The sequence below is a fragment of the Zonotrichia leucophrys genome, chromosome Z (assembly GCF_028769735.1).
Source record: "Zonotrichia leucophrys gambelii isolate GWCS_2022_RI chromosome Z, RI_Zleu_2.0, whole genome shotgun sequence".
Classification (NCBI taxonomy): domain Eukaryota; kingdom Metazoa; phylum Chordata; class Aves; order Passeriformes; family Passerellidae; genus Zonotrichia; species Zonotrichia leucophrys.
The window spans coordinates 24,328,345-24,348,486 of record NC_088200.1 but is presented as its reverse complement, the minus strand read 5'-3'; the positions used below and the strand labels follow the sequence as shown (position 1 = coordinate 24,348,486).

The following is a 20,142-nucleotide window of genomic DNA, read 5'->3' as shown; positions in this document are numbered from 1 at the left end:
CTGGCAATCAGCAAGCCTAGACACAAAGATGTGTATTCAATGCAGGGAGAGAAGCATCATGCTTAGCTCTAACTGCGACCTTTGCTAGCAGATCTTTTTAGCAGTTAAGAAATAACATTTGTTCTGCTCTTAGCCAGAGCCAGGATGGGGATCAAAGTCTAGATCACAGAAGAAGAACACATGAGCCTCAGCTTTTCCAGAAGAGGAAAAACACAAAGTACAGTAAATTTGCGTCGCGTTGACAGGGTTTTTCACAGATCTATAGACAAGTGATGAAGCTTAAAAGATGAGAGCAAAGGAAAATCAACAGATCTGCTGAAACTGAGTGAAGAGGAAGGAGACTTGCAATGAACTGAAAAGCTGCACAGAAAGCTTCTCTACTTTGTGCAGTTGCTTCAAGTCTTACTTGGGAAAATCTAGCAGTACTTCCAACTTATGTTTATTAATTCTAGAATAAAGGCAATCAAAACTGTGTAGTGGTGCTGACGTTAAGTAAAGCGTAGGAAGCCATTAGAGTAAGAAAAAATTGTGTTTAAAAGGCTGAGGCAGCCTTAGGGGTAGGAGGAATGGGGAGGCGTGGAAACCAGGCCTGTGGGCAATATTCAAGGAGCATCCAGTCCCTGAGCAGTCCCTCACAGTGGGTATGCCAGCAGATGGAGGCGAAATGGAGCCACAGCTCGGTGGCAAAAGGGCCGGGGTTGGGAGCTGTGCTCTGCAGGGGCATCAAATTGTGCTGAGCATCAAATTGCTCAATGCCAGGTGTGCTATGCTGTGTGCATGTTTCCAACACCTGGCAACAGCAGGCTGGCCCAGATGGGGGAAAAGGCCAAGGAGGCAGCAGAGTGGAAATGGGGCTCTGCAGGAGGCCCTGGTGGTTGCACAACCCTGTGGGGGATGAGGCTGGCCCAGAGGGTCCCTGGGGGTCTGCGGTGAAAAGGGGGGAAAAGAGAAGCAGGGAGGAAATGCCAGATGCCGCTGTGAGAATGCCATTCCATCCCACAGGTGACAGAGGGAGAGGAGGGTGGCAACAAAATGGTGATTGCTGCTGATCAGCCTGACATCTTCAAGACAAGAGGCCCAGAAAGGACGGCACATCTGCCTCCTAGTGTTGTCCTGAATGGGAGCTCATTACCTGGTGTTCATTACCTGTAGGTCTCTCAGCTTCCCACAGGCATGCCACACTTCAGGTAAGCAAAGCTGCTTACCTCACTATGTTCTTTGGGCCTCTGAAAGGGACTGTCCACTTAGCCTGGCAAGGAAGGGAGTCTTCCAACACTCTGGGTATTTTTGACTTTTATTGACACTCGGGCTGAAACAAAGTATCCCCTCGCTGCTACTCCATCTTCATCATTCTGTCCTGCAGGTGGCCTGCTCAGGCTGACAGCTTGGAGCGCCTGCAGGCTCCACTTCTGCTGCAGCCCAGCTTTTCCTCTCACTGCTTAATTCTTATTATGACAATTCTTTCATTTCTACTTCAAAGCTTCCCTAAATTAACAACACTCTATCCTAAGCTAAACAATCCTCTACTATCCAAGCTATCTACGTGCTATAGTCCTTAAAAGTTGATCTTTATGTTTCCTAACTTTTTTTAAACTTTCATCTTTTGCACAAAGAAAAACAGCAAAGCTTTAAATTGAACCTAACAACATATCTAACCTAACCTAACCTAACCCAACCTAACCTAACCTAAACTAACCTAACCTAATCCAACCTAACCTAACCTTACCCAACCTAACCTAACAGCTAACCTAACAGCTAACCTAACAGCTCACCTAGCAGCTAACCTCACAGCTAAACTGAGCAAATATCTACACTATCATGTTTCCTATCTACGGCACAGCTCCTCTTCAAACTCAGGGGATGGCTGATGCTCTGCCTAAAGATGACACGTCCCCTTTTCCCTCCTCTCGGCTGGCCGGGCATCAGGGCCTCCTCAGGCGCAGGTGTCTCCTCTCCAGTCTTCCTGCACTCGCTTGGCTGAGATGATCAGAGCAGCCAGGCTGGAGGCAGGATCGCCTGAGGTCACGAAGGGATGCTGCCCAGAGGAAAAAGAACAAAGAAAGGAACTCTTACTTTCCAGGATCACATCCCGGCGGGCTCAAGCAGGATTCCCTGGCTACCAGCAAGACACACAAAGAGCACCGAGGGCAGCATGTCCCCCTGCGCCTTCCTGTCCTGGCAGCTTTCTGTGCCACGTGGCCCACACTCCTCCTCCTCCTCATCCCTTCATGCAGGTGTCCTCAGCTGCCAGGGCTCTGTGCCCCTTTGCTTTTTCTTACCTGTAGGAGCTCCTGGGCAGACCAGCGCCTGTCCTCATCTGCCTGCAGGCAGCAGCGGAGGAAGTCGCGCAGGAGAGCCGAGTGGTGCCTGGGGTTCTGCAGTTTTGGGGGCCCGTTCCTTTCGATCAGTTCAAAAACCTACAGCACATGGATGCAAGAGGACACTCCACCTGCTCCTTTGCTAGCCACACACAGCTCTCTCCACACAGAGCCCTCTTGCTAAGCTGCACCCTTACCCGGAGACGGGCTTCCCGCTGGTAAGGAGCTTCCCCTTCCACCATTTCCAGCCCCATGATCCCCAGGGACCAGATGTCCACTTTGGGGCCGTAGGCTTCTCCTCTCACCACCTCCGGTGCCATCCAGCTGGGAGTGCCGACGCTGGAGCTGCGCTTGCTGTGCTCAGGGCTGAGCTGAGCACAGAGGCCAAAGTCACCTGAGGACAAAAACAAAGCCTGTCAAAGCCAGCTACCACTGGCAAAGCGGCCAAAACCATTGCCCACTCCAAGCGTGACCAGGCCATGCTGAGTCTAGCTGAAAAAGCAGCTGAGCTCTCCTTCCACGTGCCTGGAGCCAGGCAAATAAGGCTTCGGCCGCTTCAAAACCACCCTGACGATTCACGCACTGGCCAAGCCGCGCTTCTGCCCCAGTGGCCGTCACCAAAATGCAAGCGCACGGCATACGCTGGACATGCTGCAGCCCAGCAGGGACACCCACCCAACTTGACGGATCCGTCCGTGCCCACAAGGACGTTGCAACTTTTGATGTCTCTGTGGATGACTTGGCGGGAATGAAGGAAATGCAGTCCTTGCAGGCACTGAGAGAGAAAAAGGAGGGAGGGAAAGTTAACGTGCAGGATCTGATTTCATCCCACCCGCAGGCAAAGAGCTCAACGGGATTGGCGGCTTTCTCAGGGAATTGTGAGCGAGGGCCAAACATCACGCTGCTGTCACCATGAAGAGCTTGCTGCTTCAACACTCTTGGAAGTTTTTTCTAGATTTCCAAGCAAAGGCATCTGGGCTCGCAAAAGTTCCACCGGCCTTCGGTAGGAAGCGCGTCACCTTTGGCTGGGTGGCAGCACGGCAAAGAATTTTGGGGCAGCCTAGTGGCAGCAGAAGAGGAAGCTGCTGCTGACAGCAGCACATTCCAGCTGGTCCAGAATGCATCGCCATCCGGGCTGCAATGCTATCCTTTGAAGCTGAGGACAGCTCTATGCCCTTCGCTTGAAATTCTGCCACCTGCATCCTGCCTTCCAGTGGCAAGCAATGTAGGGCACAAAGACAGGCTCCAGGCAAACAGTCCCAGGCAAAAGTGAGAAGAGGAAGCAGGAGAAATTGAGCCAGTGAGCGAGCACCAAGGCCAGAGGACAGAGCCTGAGGAGTGCGAGGGCACTGGCAGGCAGTTGACTTGCCATGCTCTTTCTTCTGCTGTGTGGCGTGACTGCAGCAGCAGCAGCGAAGGAAAGCTGAGAACAAGAAATCTCGGCTCTCCTTAACCTCCAGGAGACAAGCAGCATCCTGGGCAGGCCTGGGGAAGCAGCAGCGGGATCCCTCACCTCCCGACAGACAGCGCCTATCTGTCCTTCCTCCAGGTACACTGCCCTGAGCACATCAAACAAGGTGCCGCCGTCCATGAACTCCATGGCCAACCAGAGCTCCGCATCCACCAGGTAGCTGAAAGAAGAAAACCGCCGCATGGAGAGACAGCAATGGGCACAGCCTCAGTCACCCAGGGCCTGAGCCAGGATTTTGCAACTGCTCTCCGAGCTACGTGTGCCACAAGAGATCATTGAACACCAGCTCCACCTCCTGCCACGCTCTGGAGACCAGCAGAGAAATCTTCACCAGCTCCGTTCTCTGCCAGTGACCAAAGGGCATTGTCTCTTCTGGCTTGCACAAGCTAAAGCTACATTGACACCAGAATATGCCAACCTGTCTAAGTAGGTAACAATATTGGGATTCCTGTTGTCCCTCATGGCCAGGATTTCGTTGGCAGCCAGCTCCTCGGACATCTCCTCCTTGAGTGACATGATCTTGATTGCCACCTGAAAGACATTGGCCACCGTTCCCTTGAGAAGACGCAGCCTGCTGGAGATCACAAGGAGCACGGAGCCAGTGCTGGTGCAATGAGGCAGCGGGCTGGGCCAAAGTGCCTTGTCAAGAGACAGCGGAGCTCAGCAGAAGCAGCAAAAGCCATCCCAAATGCATTCTGCCCCCTGAGCCTAGACTGTATTTCAGAGGAACAGCCTCTGCTGCAGACATGGAGCTGCCACCCAAAGCTCCAAGCTGAGCTCACAGCAGCGGGCAAAGCGCTCCAGAGCTGCAAAACGGCATGGGGCTGTTGGCACTTTACCTGTTGTCCGCTGCTGGTGTCAAGGGCTTTATAAACAGCTCCAAACCCCCTAGAAAGACAAAAGCAGCAGAAAGAGACCTTTATCCCTTTGGCAGTGAAAGCAAGCCCAGGCAGCAGATCTCCCCAGGCTGCCTGGACGCCTTCCTTAGAAAAAATGCCTGGCTGCAGCATCTCTTCGGCCGACAGCACGTCAGCCCGTGAGCCCTCTGCCATGCGGGGCAGGCTGTCCGAGGGAGCACTAAGGTGCAGTATGAAGACCAAGGGCCGCTGGAAATCTCCAAGGCGCACGCCCTGCCAGGTCATTTCAGAACCTAAGGGGAAGTCTCTCCTTGTGCGGGTGTGCATGCATGTGTGTGTCAAAAAAGGGAGAACAATTTGACTCAGAAGACTGTCCTTGACAATCTGACCTTTCTTGGATGGCAAGGTGCTCTTTCAGGCCAGAAAGCTGCAGGGGCAGGGGTTTTCCCAGCTCCTGCTCCTCACTGCTGCAAGCAAGACACTGCCAGCATCAACTTGTCTTTGATGAGGCCTTTGGATTGCTCTGACCAAGCAGTGTGGGCAGGCGACACGAGGTCAAGCCAGAGCCTGACCAGGATTGGAGCTTGCCTGACTTCACGCTTGATATTGCACCCACCAAAGACCTGGTCCACACTTTTGTAAAATGAGCTGACATCACGCTTACCCTCGCCCGAGTTCCTCAAATGCCGTGTATTTGCCCGTTGGCCGGCCCGGACTCACGATGCTCCCTGAAAGACAAAAGCAGTGCAGGGCGCTCACTCGCACACAGAGACGCCGCTGCCCAGAGCGTCCCAAAGGCAGCCCCACTGCCCGCAGCTCTGGGCCCTTTGCGGTCCCTCGGCCTCCAGCTGCTGAGACCAGCCAGTGGGAGGGCCATCTTCTCCACCTTTCATCAGGTGGCCTTTCCAAGAGGGCCTTCATTTCTTTCAAGAGCAGCATGCCACGCGATAAGCCAAAATGATGAGCCTTTAAGAAGGGGGCCCTAAGAGGTAACCAAGGGCCTTTGCAGCCTCTGCACTCACACCCACCATCACTGGCAGGTCCACTGCCAGGGGCACAAAATGGCTGGGCCGGAGGAGGAGTAAGAACCAGAGCCAGAAAACAGCTGGGGCCAGACAGCTCCCTGGGCAATAGTCACCCGCTAGGTGCCAGCCTTCTGCTCAAGCAGAAACAATCTCTGCTTTTGTCTTAGGCCCAGAAGGCAGCCCAGGCAGGGCCAAGCCAGGCCCAGCCGCCCTCACAGGCAGCAGGGACTCCCTGAGCGCTGCCGCGCTGCCTCAGAGCACAACAACACCTTCTGCAGAGAGGCGTAAGTGCCTCTGAGACCGAGGGGCAGCATCTGGCACAGCCTACACACAGACACGCGCACAACACCCTGCTCTGGCCGACAAGAAATGCACCGGACGTACTCAGAGTCTTCAGGCCCTGCTCCTCCCTCATCTCGGGCTGCTGGGCTGCGCTGCTGCGGGAAGTGCCGGCAGCGGGGGTTGAGCTGGCTGCTGCAGGCCATGCTGGTCCGGCGGCACCAGGTTGAATGGCAGAGCCTGTCTTGCGCTGCGACAAGAAAGGATTGCCCGTCAGAAGGGTGGCTGGCACACGTGCCCCCCCTAAGCGCACGGCAAAAGCAAGGCCTTGGGAAGGTGCTGCAGCCACGGCCAGGCCTCTCCAGCTGGGGCGTTTCCCATGTCCCCTTCTCAAAGGCACCTTCGGGAGAAGCCCAAAGGCTACTTGCATCCAGCCCCTCCCGACCACCTCCATGCTCCACGTCTTCAGCTTTTCTGCAAGACACTGGCAACAAGGTATCGATGGGGCTGCCAAGATCCCCAAAGAAATCAGAGCAGGGCCCCAGAGCCTTGCTGCTTTCTTCCTCCTGTCTTTTCCTGGGCAATGACATCAGCCCGGAGCTGGCACGCAGCGGTCTGCTCTGAAGCCCGCAGCGGGTCCCTTCTCTGATCTGTTTCACGGATTTCCCCTCTCCATGGCAGCCTTTAGGGAGCGGCCCTTGGGAGCCGCCTTCCAGCCCTGCCCAGACCCACCCGCCCTTCTACAGTGCAGGGCTGCCGAGGATTCTCCTCTCCAAACTCTGCTCTGACCGGCTGCAAGTGAAGCACAGCCTGAAGCTAATTAGTCCACGGAGAGGGCAGGTCCCTTCCAGGGGCCAGTGTCTCCCAGGTACCCTGCAAGGCTGTCAGCTGTGAATTTGGGCCGCGCTGTCCGCTGACCACAGGCAGCCTGCACTGACAACGGCCACAAGGGGCTGACTCCTACACGGAGAGGCACTGAATGCTGCCTCCTGTCTGATCCCGAGAGACACTCTGGCACATCCCTCTCGGCACCCCAGCTTAAATGTCAAACTTCAGAACCCATTGGCCAGGGCTCCCCGGCTTGCCTGAAGCAGCACTACACCACAGCAGGCACACGGCCGCCAGCGTCTTCAGCCACGAGCAACAAGGGCTGCTCCAAAACGGGTAGCCTGGCCCTGCACCAAAGGCAGTGCCAAGCTCAGCTGTCACTTACTGGCTCTGCAAGTTCAGGCTGTGAAGGGACAGCGGCCGAAGGCTTCATCTTCCTTTGCTCCTCTTCAGCCTCTTCCTGAATGACGGAGGCAGCCAGAGGAGCTGCTGACCCTGCTGTTGTGCCCTGCAGGCAGACAGAAGTGAGAGAGATGGGCAAAAGCCAGTGCCTTAGGAGCTGCTTTCTATTGAGCTGGGAAAGGACCCAGAAGAAAGGCAAATCATCCACTTTGATACAAGTGGGCCTCTGAGTCACGCAAACACGAGGAAGTAGGCTGAATGAGCTGCTACTCCATCTTGCTGTGCATTTCAGCTTCCCTGCTGCCTAGAAGCAGCAAGATGCCTTGGAGCTGTCCCATTTGCCTTTCATCTCTTGAAAGGCTCTTCACTGGAAAATCGGCAAACAGCCAGTGCTCCCTTTGCTACTGCTGATGCCACCGGGCGGCTGGCCTTTCCTTCAGCCTCCCACGCCGGCACTCCACACTCGGCTGCAACAGGCCAAGCTGGCAGAATTGCTGCACAATTCTCACACGCCAGCAACGTCACAGCTTCCTTTGCCACTCACCGAAGGACAGCCTTGTCTCCATCCGCGTGTCAGGTGACCTGCAGCCAGCAAGGCAAAAGGAACCAGAGGCCCTTAGAAAAGTGCCTGTGCTGGCCACTCCCACAGCACAAGGCAGTCCCAACACAGAGCATTTCCCTTTCCCAACATGCCTCCAGGAGCAACAGCTCTTTCCCACAGCAAGCAAGAGAACAACAAGGACGCTAGAGGAGCCTCTGTCTACATTTGGGCCTCTTTTGCCAAGAGAGCAATAGGAAGACGGTGCTGGAAATGCCCGCTGCTCTTCAAAACTTTGAGCTTCTCCTGTGCCCAAACAGCTCAAACTGCATTTCCCTCTTCCCTTTCCTGCATTTTCCATATACAGTCTTTTAAATGGCATGCCCTAATCCCCATCCCTTGGCTGAAGATGATAGCCCAGCAAAGCTTGCACAAAGGGTCCCTTCCCTGTGGCAGCTCCCTGCTGAAGCAGCCCAGGAACAGCTGCTGGGCTCAGCAGCAAACCCTCCCTGCACTGGACTTTGTGCTGCATGGCCAAGGCAATCGCAGTCTTGGCACAGCATCAAAGGCTCAAGTCATGCAGCCAAGGCCTCTAAGGGGCAGAATATGGAGCAAAAGGTGCTTTCCTTCACTCCTGGAGAGAAGCACTGAGTTGGTAGAAGTACTTCTGAGGATCTCCCCTCAGAGTCTGCAATTTGCAGCTTGTCTTGCTTGAAGCAGCAAGCTGAGGAAATGACAGACTCCGCTGCCGCGCACTCTCCCGGGGAGGGAAGGCAACCGCTGCAGGTTGCATGGCAAATACTCTGCACGCGCCACCCAGTACGGATGCCGCCTTTGTAGCTGATGCTGCTGGCAGGACATTGCCCAAAGCGGTGCCACCTTCACGGCCATTTTGTTCCCAAAGAAGCTGGGCCACTGGTGCGGCACAAAGCGCAGAGCCAAGCAAAAGTCGGGCGATGCCAGCCCCAGGAGAAACCTTTACTTACGAGTCAACTGGGTCAGGTAGTAGCCTGAATAGACAACAGAAAAGACGGTGCAAACGGCGGCACAGACTTGCCCGATCATTTTGGCAGCGCTGTGCGCGTTTGCACGCTGAGTGCCACCCAAGGGAAAGCCAAGACTCCTCTCGGGGTGCAGGCCGTCTGCTGAGAGCTCCTTGAGCACAAGGATCCTCCTGCAGGGAGCCAGCGGAAGAGCCGCTCTGGACGACCAGGCCTGGCGCGCACCGGGACAACGCTGTGCTGACAGCACTGTGACGTGGCACCTCTGGCTTGACCTCACAATGGCAGCTGCTCTGTGGCTTTCTTGTGCCCAACAAGACAACCTTCTGTACGGCTAATGCAAAAGAAAAGCCTGGGAAATTCTCCTCACTCACAAAGGCAGTGCTCAAGGCACCCAGGGGAGCTCAGAAAATGCGCCAATCCAAGCGGCATCCAAGCAATGCAAGCAAACATGACTTTTGCTCCCAAAGCTTTGACTGAAAGCAAGTCTGCTTCTTCTAGGTGGCATCCTAGCTGGTTCTGAAAAGCCTAACTTCTTCAATGACATTTAGGGGGCAAAAGAAGCAAAGAGAACTAATTTCCAGGACTATTATAGGCTGCAGTTGCTTCTTGAGCATGCAGGTGCATGCTGACCTATGGAGGGGCTTGAAAGCTGGCCTGCAAGCAAAGCCAAGGTCATGGAAGAAAAAGCAGTTGATGGTTTTTGAGTGTATCCATAGCAAGGAAGAAGACAAGGCTGCCAGCATGGAAACCCATTAGAAAAGATACAGGAGAATTTTTGTAAGCTAGACTAGGTGCCTAAGTAGATGTGTATACCTGCCTTATTAAATTTCTGTAAAACTTTTGCTCATTCTGTTGACGTTAATTTCTTTGCACCAATGGATATAAGTTATTGTGATGTAGTGAATGAATTGAGATCACGCTTTGTTAAGACTATATAAGCCGGAGAACACGCTGAATAAAATAAAAGCTTTTTCTTCTTGGACCCTGATCACGTGTGTATGCCACGTCCGGCCTAACGGTGACAGTTGCCCCATCTCTGGGTCAAGAACAAGTCTTGTTCTGACTGGTAACTTATCGACAAACTGAGAAAGAAATTAGTACCTGGGCATGCAGATTTCAGAAGGGAAGAAGGAAAAGGGTTGACAAGAATAAGCCTAAGTTTTAAATGCCTGAAACACTCAAAAATAATGTGTTTTGGGATATTGTACCGTATGTTACACAGAGTTAAAACAAACCACAACTCATTAGTATCTGGACTTCATTGCCCACGATGCTTGGAAATGTTGCTTGAAGGCACTTTGTGCCAAAGATCCAGATCACTGTAGATGTAGATCAAAATCCTACCAAAAAATAATCCGTGTCAAAACCAGCAATAGTGACGACTTTTGTCCTTGGCAGTAGCTTCCAGGTGCTCCTGGAAGTCACCAGGCCTAGACACAAAGATGTGTATTCAGCGGAGGGAGAGAAGCATCATGCTTAGCTCTAACTGTGACCTTTGCTAGCAGATCTTTCTAGCAGTTAAGAAATAACATTTGTTCTGCTCTTAGCCAGAGCCAGGATGGGGATCAAAGTCTAGATCACAGAAGAAGAACACATGAGCCTCAGCTTTTCCAGAAGAGGAAAAACACAAAGTACAGTAAATTTGCGTCGCGTTGACAGGGTTTTTCACAGATCTATAGACAAGTGATGAAGCTTAAAAGATGAGAGCAAAGGAAAATCAACAGATCTGCTGAAACTGAGTGAAGAGGAAGGAGACTTGCAATGAACTGAAAAGCTGCACAGAAAGCTTCTCTACTTTTTGCACTTGCCTCAAGTTTTAAATGGCAAAATCTAGGAGTATTTCCAACTTATTTTTATTCATTTTAGAAGAAAGACAATCAAAGCGGTGTACTTCTGCTTACAGCATGAAGTAAAGCACAGGAAGCCATTAGAGTAAGAAAAATTGTGTTTAGAAGGCTGAGGCAGCCTTAGGGGTAGGAGGAATGGGGAGGCGTGGAAACCAGGCCTGTGGGCAATATTCAAGGAGCATCCATTCCCTGAGCAGTCCCTCCCTGTGGGCATCCCAGCAGATGGAGTTGAAATGGAGCCACAGCTTGGTGGTAAAAGGGCCGGGGTGGGGAGCTGTGCTCTGCAGGGGCATCAAATTGTGCTGAGCATCAAATTGCTCAATGCCAGGTGTGCTATGCTGTGTGCATGTTTCCAACACCTGGCAACTGCAGGCTGGCCCAGATGTGGGGAAAGGCCAAGGAGGCAGCAGAGTGGGAATGGGGCTCTGCAGGAGGCTCTGGTGGTTACACACACCTGTGGGGGATGAGGCTGGCCCAGAGGGTGCCTGGAGGTCTGGGGTGAAAAGGGGGGAAAGGAGAAGCAGGGAGGAAGGGCCAGAAGCCGCTGTGAGAATGCCATTCCATCGCACAGGCGACATAGTGAGAGGAGGGTGGGACCAAAAGGCTGATTCCTGCTGATCACCCTGACATCTTCAAGACAAGAGGTCCAGCAAGGACAGCACATCAGCCTGCAAGTGTTGTCCTGAATGTGAGCTCATTCCCTGCTGTTCATGACTCAGAAGTCTCTCAGCTTCCCACGGGCATTGCACACTTAAGGTAAGCAAAGCTGCCTACCTCACTATGTTCTTTGGGCCTCTGAAAGGGACTGTCCACTTAGCCTGGCAAGGAAGGGAGTCTTCCACTTAGCCTGGCAAGGAAGGGAGTCTTCCAACACTCCGGGTATTTTTGGCTTTTATTGACACTCGGGCTGAAACAAAGTATCCCCTCGCTGCTACTCCATCTTCATCATTCTGTCCTGCAGGTGGCCTGCTCAGGCTGACAGCTTGGAGCGCCTGCAGGCTCCACTTCTGCTGCAGCCCAGCTTTTCCTCTCACTGCTTAATTCTTATTATGACAATTCTTTCATTTCTACTTCAAAGCTTCCCTAAATTAACAACACTCTATCCTAAGCTAAACAATCCTCTACTATCCAAGCTATCTACGTGCTATAGTCCTTAAAAGTTGATCTTTATGTTTCCTAACTTTTTTTAAACTTTCATCTTTTGCACAAAGAAAAACAGCAAAGCTTTAAATTGAACCTAACAACATATCTAACCTAACCTAACCTAACCCAACCTAACCTAACCTAAACTAACCTAACCTAATCCAACCTAACCTAACCTTACCCAACCTAACCTAACAGCTAACCTAACAGCTAACCTAACAGCTCACCTAGCAGCTAACCTCACAGCTAAACTGAGCAAATATCTACACTATCATGTTTCCTATCTACGGCACAGCTCCTCTTCAAACTCGGGGGATGGCTGATGCTCTGCCTAAAGATGACACGTCCCCTTTTCCCTCCTCTCGGCTGGCCGGGCATCAGGGCCTCCTCAGGCGCAGGTGTCTCCTCTCCAGTCTTCCTGCTCTCGCTTGGCCGAGATGATCAGAGCAGCCAGGCTGGAGGCAGGATCGCCTGAGGTCACGAAGGGATGCTGCCCAGAGGAAAAAGAACAAAGAAAGGAACTCTTACTTTCCAGGATCACATCTCGGCGGGCTCAAGGCAGGATTCCCTGGCTACCAGCAAGACACACAAAGAGCACCGAGGGCAGCATGTCCCCCTGCGCCTTCCTGTCCTGGCAGCTTTCTGTGCCACGTGGCCCACACTCCTCCTCCTCCTCATCCCTTCATGCAGGTGTCCTCAGCTGCCAGGGCTCTGTGCCCCTTTGCTTTTTCTTACCTGCAGGAGTTCCTTGGCAGACCAGCGCCTGTCCTCGTCTGCCTGCAGGCAGCAGCGGAGGAAGTCACGCAGGAGAGCCGAGTGGTGCCTGGGGTTCTGCAGTTTTGGGGGCCCGTTGCTTTCGATCAGTTCAAAAACCTACAGCACATGGATGCAAGAGGACACTCCACCTGCTCCTTTGCTAGCCACATCAGCTCTCTCCACACACAGCCCTCTCGCTAAGCTGCGCCTTACCCTGAGACGGGCTTCCCGCTGGTAAGGAGCTTCCCCTTCCACCATTTCCAGCCCCATGATCCCCAGAGACCAGATGTCCACTTTGGGGCCGTAGGCTTCTCCTCTCACCACCTCCGGCGCCATCCAGCTGGGAGTGCCGACGCTGGAGCTGCGCTTGCTGTGCCCAGGGCTGAGCTGAGCACAGAGGCCAAAGTCACCTGAGGACAAAAACAAAGCCTGTCAAAGCCAGCTACCACTGGCAAAGCGGCCAAAACCATTGCCCACTCCAAGCGTGACCAGGCCATGCTGAGTCTAGCTGAAAAAGCAGCTGAGCTCTCCTTCCACGTGCCTGGAGCCAGGCAAATAAGGCTTCGGCCGCTTCAAAACCACCCTGACGATTCACGCACTGGCCAAGCCGCGCTTCTGCCCCAGTGGCCGTCACCAAAATGCAAGCGCACGGCATACGCTGGACATGCTGCAGCCCAGCAGGGACACCCACCCAACTTGACGGATCCGTCCGTGCCCACAAGGACGTTGCAACTTTTGATGTCTCTGTGGATGACTTGGCGGGAATGAAGGAAATGCAGTCCTTGCAGGCACTGGAAGAGAAAAGGAGGGAGGGAAAGTTAACGTGCAGGATCTGATTTCATCCCACCCGCAGGCAAAGAGCTCAACGGGATTGGCGGCTTTCTCAGGGAATTGTGAGCTAGGGCGCAGCATCACGGTGCTGTCACAAAGAAGAGCTTGCTGCTTCAACTCTCTTGGAAGTTTTTTCTAGATTTCCAAGCAAAGGCATCTGGGCTCGCAAAAGTTCCACCGGCCTTCGGTAGGAAGCGCGTCACCTTTGGCTGGGTGGCAGCACGGCAAAGAATTTTGGGGCAGCCTAGTGGCAGCAGAAGAGGAAGCTGCTGCTGACAGCAGCACATTCCAGCTGGTCCAGAATGCATGGCCATCCAGGCTGCAATGCTATCCTTTGAAGCTGAGGACAGCTCTTTGCCCTCAGCTTGAAATTCTGCCACCCGCATCCTGCCTTCCAGTGGCAAGCAATGTAGGGCACAAAGACAGGCTCCAGGCAAACATTCCCAGGCAAAGGTGAGAAGAGCAAGAAGGAGAAATTGAGCCAGTGAGCGAGCACCAAGGCCAGAGGACAGAGCCTGAGGAGTGCGAGGGCACCGGCAGGCAGTACACTTCCCATGCTCTTTCTTCTCCTGTGTGGCGTGACAGCGGCAGCAGCAGCAGCAGCAGCAGCAAAAGAAGGGTGAGAGCAAGAAATCTCGGCTCTCCTTAAGCTCCAGCTGACAAGCAGCATCCGGGCAGGCTTGGGCAAGCACAAGCGGGATCCCTCACCTCCCGACAGACAGCGCCTATCTGCCCTTCCTCCAGGTACACTGCCCTCAGCACATCAAACAAGGTGCCGCCGTCCATGAACTCCATGGCCAGCCAGAGCTCCGCATCCACCAGGTAGCTGAAAGAAGAAAACTACGGCATGGAGAAACAGAATGGGCACAGCCTCTGTCACCCCAGGGCCTGAGCCAGGATTTTGCAGCTGCTCTCCAAGCTACGTGTGCCACAAGAGACTATTGAACACCAGCTCCACCTCCTCCCACGCTCTGGAGACCAGCAGAGAAATCATCCCCAGCTCTGTTCTCTGCCAGTGACCAAAGGGCATCGTCTCTTTGCGCTTGCACCAGCTAAAGCTACATTGACGCCAGAATATGCCAACCTGTCTAAGTAGGTAATGATATTGGGACTCCTGTTGTCCCTCATGGCCAGGATTTCATTGGCAGCCAGCTCCTCGGACATCTCCTCCTCGAGTGACATGATCTTGATTGCCACCTGCAATGACATTGGCCACCGGTACCTTGAGAAGACGCACCCTGCTCGAGATCACAAGGAGCACGGAGCGAGTGCTGCTGCAATGAGGCAGCACGCTGGGCCAAAGTGCCTTGTCACTAGACAGCAGAGCTCAGCAGAAGCACCAAAAGCCATCCCAAATGCATTCTGCCCCCTGAGCCTAGACTGTATTTCAGAGGAACAGCCTCTGCTGCAGACATGGAGCTGCCACCCAAAGCTCCAAGCTGAGCTCACAGCAGCGGGCAAAGCGCTCCAGAGCTGCAAAACGGCATGGGGCTGTTGGCACTTTACCTGTTGTCCGCTGCTGGTGTCAAGGGCTTTATAAACAGCTCCAAACCCCCTAGAAAGACAAAAGCAGCAGAAAGAGACCTTTATCCCTTTGGCAGTGAAAGCAAGCCCAGGCAGCAGATCTCCCCAGGCTGCCTGGACGCCTTCCTTAGAAAAAATGCCTGGCTGCAGCATCTCTTCGGCCGACAGCACGTCAGCCCGTGAGCCCTCTGCCATGCGGGGCAGGCTGTCCGAGGGAGCACTAAGGTGCAGTATGAAGACCAAGGGCCGCTGGAAATCTCCAAGGCGCACGCCCTGCCAGGTCATTTCAGAACCTAAGGGGAAGTCTCTCCTTGTGCGGGTGTGCATGCATGTGTGTGTCAAAAAAGGGAGAACAATTTGACTCAGAAGACTGTCCTTGACAATCTGACCTTTCTTGGATGGCAAGGTGCTCTTTCAGGCCAGAAAGCTGCAGGGGCAGGGGTTTTCCCAGCTCCTGCTCCTCACTGCTGCAAGCAAGACACTGCCAGCATCAACTTGTCTTTGATGAGGCCTTTGGATTGCTCTGACCAAGCAGTGTGGGCAGGCGACACGAGGTCAAGCCAGAGCCTGACCAGGATTGGAGCTTGCCTAACTTCACGCTTGATATTGCACCCACCAAAGACCTGGTCCCACTTTTGTAAAATGAGCTGACATCACGCTTACCCTCGCCCGAGTTCCTCAAATGCCGTGTATTTGCCCGTTGGCCGGCCCGGACTCACGACGCTCCCTGAAAGACAAAAGCAGTGCAGGGCGCTCACTCGCACACAGAGACGCCGCGCCCAGAGCGTCCCAAAGGCAGCCCCACTGCCCGCAGCTCTGGGCCCTTTGCGGTCCCTCGGCCTCCAGCTGCTGAGACCAGCCAGTGGAGGGCCATCTTCTCCACCTTTCATCAGGTGGCCTTTCCAAGAAGGCCTTCATTTCTTTCAAGAGCAGCATGCCATCGCGATAAGCCAAAATGATGAGCCTTTAAGAAGGGGCCCCAAGAGGTAACCAAGGGCCTTTGCAGCCTCTGCACTCACACCCACCATCACTGGCAGGTCCACTGCCAGGGGCACAAAATGGCTGGGCCGGAGGAGGAGTAAGAACCAGAGCCAGAAAACAGCTGGGGCCAGACAGCTCCCTGGGCAATAGTCACCCGCTAGGTGCCAGCCTTCTGCTCAAGCAGAAACAATCTCTGCTTTTGTCTTAGGCCCAGAAGGCAGCCCAGGCAGGGCCAAGCCAGGCCCAGCCGCCCTCACAGGCAGCAGGGACTCCCTGAGCGCTGCCGCGCTGCCTCAGAGCACAACAACACCTTCTGCAGAGAGGCGTAAGTGCCTCTGAGACCGAGGGGCAGCATCTGGCACAGCCTACACACAGACACGCGCACAACACCCTGCTCTGGCAGACAAGAAATGCACCGGACGTACTCAGCGTCTTCAGGCCCTGCTCCTCCCTCATCTCGGGCTGCTGGGCTGCGCTGCTGCGGGAAGTGCCGGCAGCGGGGGTTGAGCTGGCTGCTGCAGGCCATGCTGGTCCGGCGGCACCAGGTTGAATGGCAGAGCCTGTCTTGCGCTGCGACAAGAAAGGATTGCCCGTCAGAAGGGTGGCTGGCACACGTGCCCCCCCTAAGCGCACGGCAAAAGCAAGGCCTTGGGAAGGTGCTGCAGCCACGGCCAGGCCTCTCCAGCTGGGGCGTTTCCCATGTCCCCTTCTCAAAGGCACCTTCGGGAGAAGCCCAAAGGCTACTTGCATCCAGCCCCTCCCGACCACCTCCATGCTCCACGTCTTCAGCTTTTCTGCAAGACACTGGCAACAAGGTATCGATGGGGCTGCCAAGATCCCCAAAGAAATCAGAGCAGGGCCCCAGAGCCTTGCTGCTTTCTTCCTCCTGTCTTTTCCTGGGCAATGACATCAGCCCGGAGCTGGCACGCAGCGGTCTGCTCTGAAGCCCGCAGCGGGTCCCTTCTCTGATCTGTTTCACGGATTTCCCCTCTCCATGGCAGCCTTTAGGGAGCGGCCCTTGGGAGCCGCCTTCCAGCCCTGCCCAGACCCACCCGCCCTTCTACAGTGCAGGGCTGCCGAGGATTCTCCTCTCCAAACTCTGCTCTGACCGGCTGCAAGTGAAGCACAGCCTGAAGCTAATTAGTCCACGGAGAGGGCAGGTCCTTTCCAGGGGCCAGTGTCTCCCAGGTACCCTGCAAGGCTGTCAGCTGTGAATTTGGGCCGCGCTGTCCGCTGACCACAGGCAGCCTGCACTGACAACGGCCACAAGGGGCTGACTCCTACACTGAGAGTCACTGAATGCTGCCTCCTGTCTGATCCCGAGAGACACTCTGGCGCATCCCTCTCGGCACCCCAGCTTAAATGTCAAACTTCAGAACCCATTGGCCAGGGCTCCCCGGCTTGCCTGAAGCAGCACTACACCACAGCAGGCACACGGCCGCCAGCGTCTTCAGCCACGAGCAACAAGGGCTGCTCCAAAACGGGTAGCCTGGCCCTGCACCAAAGGCAGTGCCAAGCTCAGCTGTCACTTACTGGCTCTGCAAGTTCAGGCTGTGAAGGGACAGCGGCCGAAGGCTTCATCTTCCTTTGCTCCTCTTCAGCCTCTTCCTGAATGACGGAGGCAGCCAGAGGAGCTGCTGACCCTGCTGTTGTGCCCTGCAGGCAGACAGAAGTGAGAGAGATGGGCAAAAGCCAGTGCCTTAGGAGCTGCTTTCTATTGAGCTGGGAAAGGACCCGGAAGAAAGGCAAATCATCCACTTTGATACAAGTGGGCCTCTGAGTCACGCAAACACGAGGAAGTAGGCTGAATGAGCTGCTACTCCATCTTGCTGTGCATTTCAGCTTCCCTGCTGCCTAGAAGCAGCAAGATGCCTTGGAGCTGTCCCATTTGCCTTTCATCTCTTGAAAGGCTCTTCACTGGAAAATCGGCAAACAGCCAGTGCTCCCTTTGCTACTGCTGATGCCACCGGGCGGCTGGCCTTTCCTTCAGCCTCCCACGCCGGCACTCCACACTCGGCTGCAACAGGCCAAGCTGGCAGAATTGCTGCACAATTCTCACACGCCAGCAACGTCACAGCTTCCTTTGCCACTCACCGAAGGACAGCCTTGTCTCCATCCGCGTGTCAGGTGACCTGCAGCCAGCAAGGCAAAAGGAACCAGAGGCCCTTAGAAAAGTGCCTGTGCTGGCCACTCCCACAGCACAAGGCAGTCCCAACACAGAGCATTTCCCTTTCCCAACATGCCTCCAGGAGCAACAGCTCTTTCCCACAGCAAGCAAGAGAACAACAAGGACGCTAGAGGAGCCTCTGTCTACATTTGGGCCTCTTTTGCCAAGAGAGCAATAGGAAGACGGTGCTGGAAATGCCCGCTGCTCTTCAAAACTTTGAGCTTCTCCTGTGCCCAAACAGCTCAAGCTGCATTTCCCTCTTCCCTTTCCGGCATTTTCCATATACATTCTTTTAAATGGCATGCCCTAATCCCCATCCCTTGGCTGAAGATGATAGCCCAGCAAAGCTTGCACAAAGGGTCCCTTCCCTGTGGCAGCTCCCTGCTGAAGCAGCCCAGGAACAGCTGCTGGGCTCAGCAGCAAACCCTCCCTGCACTGGACTTTGTGCTGCATGGCCAAGGCAATCGCAGTCTTGGCACAGCATCAAAGGCTCAAGTCATGCAGCCAAGGCCTCTGAGGGGCAGAATATGGAGCAAAAGGTGCTTTCCTTCACTCCTGGAGAGAAGCACTGAGTTGGTAGAAGTACTTCTGAGGATCTCCCCTCAGAGTCTGCAATTTGCAGCTTGTCTTGCTTGAAGCAGCAAGCTGAGGAAATGACAGACTCCGCTGCCGCGCACTCTCCCGGGGAGGGAAGGCAACCGCTGCAGGTTGCATGGCAAATACTCTGCACGCGCCACCCAGTACGGATGCCGCCTTTGTAGCTGATGCTGCTGGCAGGACATTGCCCAAAGCGGTGCCACCTTCACGGCCATTTTGTTCCCAAAGAAGCTGGGCCACTGGTGCGGCACAAAGCGCAGAGCCAAGCAAAAGTCGGGCGATGCCAGCCCCAGGAGAAACCTTTACTTACGAGTCAGCTGGGTCAGGTAGTAGCCTGAATAGACAACAGAAAAGACGGTGCAAACGGCGGCACAGACTTGCCCGATCATTTTGGCAGCGCTGTGCGCGTTTGCACGCTGAGTGCCACCCAAGGGAAAGCCAAGACTCCTCTCGGGGTGCAGGCCGTCTGCTGAGAGCTCCTTGAGCACAAGGATCCTCCTGCAGGGAGCCAGCGGAAGAGCCGCTCTGGACGACCAGGCCTGGCGCGCACCGGGACAACGCTGTGCTGACAGCACTGTGACGTGGCACCTCTGGCTTGACCTCACAATGGCAGCTGCTCTGTGGCTTTCTTGTGCCCAACAAGACAACCTTCTGTACGGCTAATGCAAAAGAAAAGCCTGGGAAATTCTCCTCACTCACAAAGGCAGTGCTCAAGGCATCCCAGGGGAGCTCAGAAAATGCGCCAATCCAAGCGGCATCCAAGCAATGCAAGCAAACATGACTTTTGCTCCCAAAAGCTTTGACTGAAAGCAAGTCTGCTTCTTCTAGGTGGCATCCTAGCTGGTTTGGAAAAGCCTAACTTCTTCAGTGACATTTAGATCGTAAACGAAGCAAAGAAAATAAATTTCCAGGACTATTCCAGGCTGCAGGCACTTCTTGGCACGTGAGGGGATGCTGACCTTTGCTCTGACTCACTTTGGATCCTGACCCCCCATTTTTGTCAGGGAAAGCCTGACCTCTTGACATCTTGATGCAAAGCTCCTCTCGTCCTGCTTGCTCTTTCTCTGGCAACTGAGAGTCTCAGAAGATCTGGTAGGGACGTTCACTGATTCTTGTGCTGCCACACTTGTCTTCTGTCGAGGCTTTGGCAGCGGCCTCCAGCCCAGTGCTCTGCTATGGCCTGCAGACGTCAAGCCCAAAGCAGGCCCCTTTGGAGCAGTCCAAAGTTGCAGTGGGATAGATGTTTGCCCAAACTCCATGCTCCCTGTAAGATTCCCTGCAGAAATTTGAGTAGCCACATCCCAATACAAATGAGATGCAGTCATTCCCTTCTGTGTGAAAATCTTTAGGAATACCCAGGAGGCATCTTGAAAGTGGAAGAAAATCCTGGGTGGGAGGGGGAAGAAAGTGCATGCAATTCCTCTGCAAATCAATTCTATTCACCCGTGGAGTCAAGAGCCGTGTCTTGTCTTGCTTTCGTAGTGACTTAGCACCGACATGTCCTCTGATGGTGGACAGGACTGTGTCTTTGAGGAGCTTTAGAACAGGCTCTTCAGATATTGGATTTACAAGAT

The 20,142-nt window shown here is 54.3% G+C and overlaps 2 protein-coding genes across 2 annotated transcripts; both read right to left on the bottom strand.

Annotated features, from left to right (window-relative positions):
• Positions 1 to 1,933: 1,933 nt before the first annotated feature.
• On the bottom strand, positions 1,934 to 8,783 carry LOC135459573 (serine/threonine-protein kinase PAK 3-like). Its single transcript, XM_064735770.1, has 13 exons — positions 8,705 to 8,783; positions 7,725 to 7,762; positions 7,160 to 7,286; positions 7,089 to 7,100; positions 6,056 to 6,190; positions 5,311 to 5,374; positions 4,629 to 4,677; positions 4,208 to 4,320; positions 3,832 to 3,949; positions 2,994 to 3,093; positions 2,516 to 2,712; positions 2,280 to 2,417; positions 1,934 to 2,035 (listed from the first exon to the last, which is right to left on the bottom strand). Exons 1-13 carry the CDS (start codon positions 8,781 to 8,783, stop codon positions 1,934 to 1,936), a joined length of 1,272 nt encoding a protein of 423 aa, XP_064591840.1.
• Positions 8,784 to 12,100: 3,317 nt separating this feature from the next.
• Positions 12,101 to 18,957, bottom strand: LOC135459592 (serine/threonine-protein kinase PAK 3-like). The gene is made up of 13 exons (XM_064735795.1): positions 18,879 to 18,957; positions 17,899 to 17,936; positions 17,334 to 17,460; positions 17,263 to 17,274; positions 16,230 to 16,364; positions 15,487 to 15,550; positions 14,806 to 14,854; positions 14,384 to 14,496; positions 14,008 to 14,125; positions 13,160 to 13,259; positions 12,682 to 12,878; positions 12,448 to 12,585; positions 12,101 to 12,202 (listed from the first exon to the last, which is right to left on the bottom strand). The coding sequence occupies exons 1-13, from the start codon at positions 18,955 to 18,957 to the stop codon at positions 12,101 to 12,103; spliced, it is 1,272 nt and encodes a 423-aa protein (XP_064591865.1).
• Positions 18,958 to 20,142: the final 1,185 nt, after the last annotated feature.